This window comes from Talpa europaea, assembly GCF_964194135.1.
Source record: "Talpa europaea genome assembly, chromosome: 9".
NCBI lineage: Eukaryota > Metazoa > Chordata > Mammalia > Eulipotyphla > Talpidae > Talpa > Talpa europaea.
Window position 1 is genome coordinate 101,196,453 of NC_140076.1, and position 8,955 is coordinate 101,205,407.

Below are 8,955 nucleotides of genomic sequence, written 5' to 3' on the forward strand. Positions count from 1 at the left end.
TTTTGAAACTAAAAGCAAACCAGTGGGATTTTAGGGCAGATCTTTTCATCCCTGCAGATAGGAAAGTGGAGCCAGGTTTCAAAACATGCTTCCAATGTAGCAAATGTTCTTTTCACTTCATCTTCAGTAGGTATATTTTTTAAAAATTTGGATTTTATAGTAAACCTTTTGTAAGCAGAAGAGGGGAAAGGGAAGGGAAGAGGGAGTGGCAGAAAGAACAAATTTAGAACCTTAGCAGAAAAAAAAAAAAAACTGGTTTATGAAATAGCAGTGGGGGCAGGATGATTAAACTTCACCATTTAAGTCCTTGCAGCATCCAAGGAGATTTGGCACCTCCATAGTTCTACATAGTCCTCTGCTATCTCAGCATTATCCTCCACTCCACCCTCCTCCTTCCCACTCCCTCTATTTCCAATTCCACAAGTGCATGTAAGTGCGCACCATGTGCACGTATACACACACACAAACACACACACACACACACCTTACCTACTCTTGACCATGGGGGAGTCAAAACTCTGCTCAAGAGGAACAAGTAGGAGCACTTTTTGTTGCTGCTGAGTTTTATATTCCTGGGATCAGCAAAGGGTCAGTCACTGCAGGGGGAGGTGCAGCAGTCAGTAATTCATTGTCTACACTCAAACCTTGAAGCTGTTTCCAGAAACACTTAATTTACACTGCCCTGGAATCTTGACTTTCATTTCTTCTTTTCAACCGTAATTCAGAATTCTTAAAACAGTCCAAGTTCTTCCAAATTCTACAGCACCTGGGGATTTTACACATGGAAAAAGGTTTTAAATAATATGCCATGTTGGGAAGTCTGATGGGAAATAGGTACACAGATGTGAGTATAATAGTGTGGCTGTGGCAACACTTCTGAAGGCTCACAGTAACATGTACCAAAAATCCTAAAATCACACATTCTGCTTAGACCCAGGTAATGGACTTCCTGAACTTAACTTTGAAGAAATCACTATAAATATGCTCAACGATGTCTGTTCAAGATAAGGACACTACCCAATTGTTGCTATAACAATAAATTATCAAAATGGAAATATAATTAATTACATAAGTTATAATTAATCCAACTAATGAAGTACTAAATAAATCAGTTTTGTAAAAGATGCCTAGATGAGTTTATAGGAATAGACATAAAAACATTTAGCCATTGGGCCTCCCCCGTGGCGCAGTGGTTGAGCGCTGGGTTGCGAAGCTGCCCGCGGCCTCTGCGGCACTGGTTCGATCCCCGGCTGCTCCCCGGCCACCAGGGGAGGGTCCCACATGGTGCGCAGACCTCTCCTGCTGCCCGCTGCTCCCCTCAGCAGTGTACTTCGGTCCTTCTGCCTGCTCTGCTCCCTGCTCTGGCTCTGGTGAATTCTCTCACCCTCCTGCACTTCTGACTGTACCCTGTGCTTGTATAAATAAATAAATAAATAAATAAATAAATCAATCAATCAATCAATCAATCTTTAAAAAAATAAAATGACCAAGACATTTTTTGCTTTATCTATACAAGCTATCTGTCTCCTTTATTCCTAAAACAGCCTCCAATGTAGATATATTATTTTGACAGATAAGGCTACTGAAGCTACTGTTGGGTTAGTAACTATGAGGTCTAGCAAGGGCTGAGCTGACACATGCTGCCTGCACACTTAACCCAGGAGCTCCCTTGCGTCTCAGGTAGTTTTTAACCTGAGCATCTTCTCTTTGGATCATTTGGAGCTGGAAGAGAGGTTTCAGGGACAAAGCTCTAGGAAAATTCTAGCCATAATTCTGGTGGTCAGGAACATGCCAGCATGCTCCCAGGGATATGTTTGAGGGACGTGTCATGGAGCAGGTTTGCAAGGCAAAGACTCTGCTGCCCAGGGAGCAGTACTCTTGCTATTTATCTAACAGTAATGAATAACCATGGTTGATTATATAACAATAGCAGGTGAAGCGGGGTGCAAGGTATTCATCTTTATGGGGAACAGGATTCAAGGGGAATAAAAGGTAATCAACTTCATGGGGAACAGAGGGCACATGTCGGCCACATATACAGGGAGGACTTCCCGTGCAGGTGCTTGATGTAATTTCTGAGCTACTCCCAAACCATCTCGGACACTGACCACAGTCAATGGCTACATAGGTGTCCTTGGCCAGCTTGTGATGTGGGCCATTGTCTCAGTGCAGTCATGCAGGAGGGCCTTATCCAAATCTTTCACACACACAGGTACACAGACAGGCCATACACACACAGGTGCAAAGGCCCTAAGTGGGAGAGAGGTCACACATAATAAAAGTTCAGTAGCACAGAATTGACATTTAGTTTCATAATTGGATGGTAATGTCTGGAAAACATATGATTGATGTATGACATGCTTAAAACAATTTTACATATGCAGGATGGGAAATAAAATTTGGGAATGTAGAAATGTAGCTACTGCTTCTACCTTATTCTGAGCAATATATTGGCATCTTTTGAAATATGTAAAAATACCACAAAAAAACCCGCAGTTTGTTTAATTAGCAGAATACCTGCATGGTAAGTTCATTTTACTCATCGGCCAGCGGACTCCTAAGAGGCAAAAAATCGCTAGTGAGGTTGGACAAAGCAGATAATTAACATCATAGATCATTCTGTGGTTTCAAGTTTTATTGGTTTTATCTGACAGCATAGACATATACATACACACCAATGTAAAGAAAAAACATGTAAGGATCTAATTGCATGATCTCATTGGTGCAACACGAGATGATCAGTTTAATGTTTTCACAACTTTGCAATTGTGAAAATATAATAGCATTATGGGAAGGATAGGAGAAGGGTAAGAAAACAGATGTCTGATCCTTGCCATCAGCAAAAGCAAGGACCGAACAGATACCGTGTGGACACTGATACTAATTCACAAGACAGAGTGGACAATTTAAATTCTAGGTGTAGAACTAGAATTTCTTAGTTTTTTCCTCTGTATTTGTGTAATCAAAATTCATCATGACAAATAGTGTCTTAGATTTTTGAGAAAAGAGAATGACTTTGTGTGACACAGACAACTCTTTAGTATCTGTGAGATAATCTATGTTCTAACAATAAAGATCTTTTGACATTTAGAGTTTTAATTTCTTCCAGTTTCTACTTAATCATTCTTTCAGAAGAGTTACTTTATGCATTTCTTAAAATAACATGTACTTTATGTAAAATATAAGAATTAATGTACAATCTCAAGGTCAGTTTTAGTGACAAAATGCACTACCTGGATCTAGTAATATATTTATTGCTTGCTGCATAAAGTTCATGTAAGAAACAGGCGGCACTTTTTTCAGATCCATGCAGTACGTGTTCACAAAATTCAAGCAAACAACTAGATTTCCTTCAGCTAAAATTAATCCTCCCAGTCACTACAGATTTATCAACAAAATTAAAAGCACTGATGACTGCATCAAGACCATCCCGGGCTAAATTAGTTCCAGAAAGGGCTTGGCTGGAAGAACCACAGGGAAGCATTGTAGCCACGAATTTTACACGTGTTCTTATATGAAATTGAGACTATTCCCTCCTCACATGGTGTTTCCGGACACCACAGGCATTTCAGGTTTTAAATAAAATCATCCTTTCATGAGAAAGCTGAGAACTGCTTCTCTGGAGTTCGTTATCCTGGAAACAGTTTGCTCTATGTCCTTAAGGCAAATGCCAAGAGTCAAAGAAATTGCAGAACAGTCTCAGAATGTAAACAATAAAATAGCTGATCAAGGAGTTAGATCTGTGGATGAAAACTCCTCACAATACCAGTGTCTTGGTTTTTGAAATTCATGAGAATTTTATGTCCTAAAAGTGCTATGCATATTTTTTCATTGCTGAGTCTTCTGAAGAACACAAAAGTTCATGATGTTGCTTCAAAAAACAAATCAAAAAGCCATTGCATGGAGAGATACTCAGAGACTAAGCAGTTTTGAGGTTCGTTTTTGTTGGCTTATTTTACTTTCACATTTTGCTTTTGTGGTTGGCATATGGAAAACCAAACTGGGAAATCATAATGTTGGAGTATTTTAAAGGCATGCTGTCATAAATATTAACAAGCTTGTTTATACAATAAGACCTCTGCAGAAAGTGCTCGGCTCGGTGCCACATTCCAGAATAGCCACCATTGGTTTCTTTTTCTAAATTACCCATGTTTACGGGTTTCACAAATATCCCAGAGGTCTTTCCAATGTGCTTGGCAATGATAAAATTCATGGCGATGTCATCACAGTTTTGCGTTTCATCTATCAAAGCGTGGACGGCGGCGGGTTGCTTCTGAAAGAGTTCAAGGTATTTGCTGTTGAAGAATGAAGCTCCGATCAGCACCATAGAGTAACGGTCACCATTCCCAACCTCTGGTGTTTGCAGTTCAAATCCTCCATAACTGTAGATACCAGATGAAGTAGAAACATGCTTTCTAGGAACAAATCCTACAATTTGATCAGGAAATTGCTGAAAAGATGGAAAAAGAACAATTAATTGTGGCATTTCTTTTGAGTAGGCATATTGAAAAGGGCAGTGATTTATTACAGAGAATTTAACTCATTTGTCAATTTTATTTCTGGTTTCTTTTTAAGATTTATTTATTCATGCATACAAGAACTGGGGTGCAGGCCAGATGTGTGGGAGGGTGAGAAGATTCCCCAGAGACAGTGCAGGGAACAGAACAGGCAGACTGACGAAATACACTGCTGAGGGGAGCAGCGGGTGAGACAGGAGAGGTCCACTGTGCTATGTGGGTATCTCCCTGGCTGTTCAGGAATGGAACCCGCACTGCAGAGGCTGCGGACAGCTTCACAGCACTGCACTCACCGCCTGTGCCACCAGGGAGGCCCTATTTCTGGTTTCTATATCTCGATTTCCTCTAACTCCAGGCAACTTCATCATAATAATTTGCCCCGGATATTCTTATGGTCAAATTACATTGCAACCCAAATTTCTGTGAAAGAAAACTTCTAACCTCACGAATGTTTGTCTCATTCAAACATTATCTGACATTAATAAATTCCAGTCACTAGAGAGTCCAGTTCCTCCAACTTTGCTGCAAGTAAATTTTACTTATGGCAGGTGATAAGAAAATATAGATGGGATTATTTTGAAAAAAATTTAATATTTTAGAGTTAAATTACTTATCTGATTAAAATTACTGCGTTTACATGCTAATTCCAATGTTCCCAAAGTCACTATTGATTTTAAACAATGTTCTACTTTTTGCCTTTCAACTTGGGTATTTTCTTTTTAAAAACATAAGATTATATATATTTATGTGTTTGTTAGATCTTTGAAGAAAGGATAGCAACAAAACACTTAATAATACTAAAATGGAGTGACTAAAAATAAAACAAAAATAGCAAACAAGAAAACCAGTGAAACATGGAAAGAGATAATAATTTACTGGGTTAAAAGATTTAATTCAAGTGCATACATAATTTGCTTTTTAGTCATTTACTGAACAGACACTAAACTAATAAGATGCACACACACAGAAAATTAGGGTGAGTTAAATACCATTTCAAAAAAATCAATCTAGACAGGGTATGAAACAGATATTGAAACAGGGAATTACCATCCTAGGAGAAAGTTGTAAAAGCAGCTGGGTAAAGAAGAGAATGAGCTGGAAGTAAAGGAGAAGGTCAGAAGAGGAAGAATAAAGCCTGGGAGGCTTCAGAGAAGATACACCACTTACGCAATCCAGGAGGATGAAAGAAATTTCACAGATAGCCAGAGGAGGAAAAGAAAAAGCACTAAAAGTGGATGTAGGGATATGGGCAAAGACACAAATTCTCTCTAGTCCTGCTGGCCAGTGACTCCAAATCATTCTACGATGTAGGGCACTGGGGGACTGGAGTTAAGGGTCACATCTTGGGTAATGGATTGAAGTTGTTCTTGATGTTTTTATGAAAAAAAAACTAAAGTCATGCTTATCTGTCTTAAGTTATGGTTTACTTGGATTGTTCTAATTAGCCATAGTTTTTGTATGCCTCCAACCCTGACATTTTAGGAAGACTGATTTTTTTTTTTTTACATGAACTAGAAATCTCATGGGCCGAGTATTGAATTTTTGCCTAAGACTTAGCTTTTATTTTCAGTGCTGGAAAAATTACTGATAAGGGAAAAAATTGTTAATCAGTACAGTAGGCATGAAGTAACAACTAATTTTTTGAATGCTGACATCTGGAGAGTCCTGTGACCACTTAGCATTAATATCTAACAGTGTTATATCCAAAGTAGCTAATTAAGGAGACTTACTACAGTACAAATCAAGCCATTTAATTGGTAGCATAGTGTTTAATCGACTGGGCTTCAAAGTATCTGTATGTACTTCTGGTTTCTAGTAATTGCAGTGCAACTTATAAAAATTGGCTACTATTAACACATTTAATAAGGGAGGTTTTACAGATTAGTGAGCAATTTATGCCTGCTTATTATAATTAGGGTTTGGGGAGGGGCAGAAACCAACTGCGATCACAAAGGTATATACACAATCATTATTCATTTCTAAACTATGATCTCAGATTGTAGATGTAATAAGTGCTTTATTTTAAGGAACGTTATCTACAACAATAACATAGAAACACATTTCTCTTTTGAGACGCATGTCTGTGGCCATGTGGAAAATATTTCTGAATTCTAATCCTGATTATTTTCTCAATGTTCTTTGGGAAGTAGTTCTAGTTCTTCTCCCTATATTTACATCAAATATAGACAAAAAAGATACCATAACTTACAGGCTGGCTTTACTGAGTACAGGAAATCTTGATTATCATGTAACAAATTTATCTTTCAGATAAGGACTGTTGAGACTGTTTTGGGTTACCCTGGTTAAGTAATAGACAAGGTTTGATACTGAAGATTTCACAAAGGAAAGAAAAACATTACCTGCCAAACTGAGAATGCAAAATCAAGGTCTTGGGCACTAATTAGTGTGTCATCATCTACCATTAACACTGCTGAAAAGAAAGGAAAAAATTTAAATAGAACAATTTGGAAATGGAAACAAAATTAGTAATTACAATGGTGTCTATATAGATAATTCAATGAGCTATTTCATGACAAAGTAGTAAATAAGTGATGATTGTTGGACAGAAAGTTTTATGGCAATTGCTTTTACAGCTGTCCAAGAGGGAAATTGTCCGAGGGGGAAATTAGCATGTAGTTATCAACAATTATACTGGAAACTAATGAATCTATAAATATATAACACTGAGGTTCTTTTAAACAAATTAAACCCCCATGAAACCACTATGAATGGGAGGCAAAAATACATTAAGCATAAGCTAAATGGCCTTTTACTACCCTCTGTGATGCAATGTCATTACAGCCTGTCTTCTTTTACCATATTAACCTTTTTGTCATTGTTGCAATAGGTATGTGATTTCTTCCCCAGAAAACTGCTTCTTGAAATTATCTTAAGTTTTTCTGAGTGCATTCTTTTGATTAAATTTCCTTACTTTCTCCATTTTGGCCAGTTGGAAGGCCAAACACCCATACACCCACCCCCAGCTCTGTTTAGTTACAACCCTGCATCCCAGTTGTAGCTCACCATTGGTTTCCAGTTCAGGAAAGACCTGAAGTCGATTTCTCATCCTGTTTGTTGTCTGTACTTTGAAGACTACAGGGATGGGGTGAGGACCTAGAGAATTCCATAATTCATCTGGTCCCTTCTCCCCGATATTGTTCCATACCACAATCACTTTGTGCAAATGTGGTACTGCCTGATAATGATTTAAAAGTCTCAACAAGAGATCTGTTCTGTTATAAGTCTGCATGATGAGAGTAAAGGAATCCAGGGTGGACTTGCCCTGGGATTTTATTTCCCTACGTAAAGTGAGCATCTTGTCTTCTTTGATCGTAGGAAGCAAGGTGGTCAAAGCCCCAGCTACCAGTAATAACACAAGGATGACCACCAAAGAGAAACGAAGCACTCGAATCCCCATCACTCTTCCTGGAAGTTTGCAGATGTGGCAACACCTGGAGTAGAAGTGGAAATAAAATACAGAATATTAGCATTGTGAGTAGTCACCCTGGGTTAGCTTTTGCTTTTTTAATTAAAAAAGAGGTTAATCTGGGGCCTCCCTGGTGGCGCAAGGGGTTAAGATGCAACCTATGAAGCTAACCGCAGATTCTGCAGCACGAGTTCGATCCCTGGCCAGGGAGTAACCCACATGGCACAGCAGACCTCTCCTGACTCACCTGCTGCTCCCCTCAGCAGTGTATTTCAGTCAATCTGTCTGCTCTGTTCCTCATTCTGTCTCTGGTGAATCATCTTACCCCCCACACCTCTGGCCTGTGCCCCCATTCTTATAGGCATAAATAAATAAATCTTTAAAAAAAAAGGTTAATCTTATTTTAGTTGATTCAAATTCAGCTCTCCCTTCTTCTTTGGTAAGGTGATTTGACATAAGTTAAAAGTACAGTGACCAAACCTTCCCTTCTGAACCTACTTGCTTTACAATTTGCAGACAAAAGATCTCCAAAATACCAAATAGAATTAAGCAGTTCATTTTGATATTTACCATTATTTTACAACTAAAAATTTGGAACAGAGATTATTTTTCAAATGGTTTCATAGTCCCCTTAGTAATATAGTAATTTTTAAAATCTTGATTGAGTTATCATTGACATATGAAAACTGTATATATTTAAGGCGTACAGCTTGATGTTTTGGTGTTAATTTTACTGCAGTAAACTAACTTAAGTATACTGTCATAGCAAACTTTTTTCCAAATGAAATCATATGCAGAACCCCAACATATGAAGTAAAAAAAATTGGTAGCAGCAACTGCAAACAATTACAAATTACAATTTGTTACTTTTTGGACCCTATACTATGTGCTTTGCAAGTTACAGTAAGTAAGTATTTATTTAGTAAACTAAACAAAAAGTTACCAATTATTTATAGTGCTAGGCATTGCCTAGGTTCTAGGACTACAGCAGTGAATAAGAGACAAGGTCTC

The 8,955-nt window shown here is 38.1% G+C and overlaps 1 protein-coding gene across 1 annotated transcript; it reads right to left on the bottom strand.

The window, feature by feature from the left end:
* Positions 1-3,961: 3,961 nt before the first annotated feature.
* EXTL2 (exostosin like glycosyltransferase 2) lies at positions 3,962-7,968 on the bottom strand (the record flags this gene model as incomplete). Its single annotated transcript, XM_084243677.1, has 3 exons — positions 7,542-7,968; positions 6,878-6,948; positions 3,962-4,450 (listed from the first exon to the last, which is right to left on the bottom strand). The coding sequence occupies exons 1-3, from the start codon at positions 7,933-7,935 to the stop codon at positions 3,962-3,964; spliced, it is 954 nt and encodes a 317-aa protein (XP_084099803.1). The 5' UTR covers positions 7,936-7,968.
* Positions 7,969-8,955: the final 987 nt, after the last annotated feature.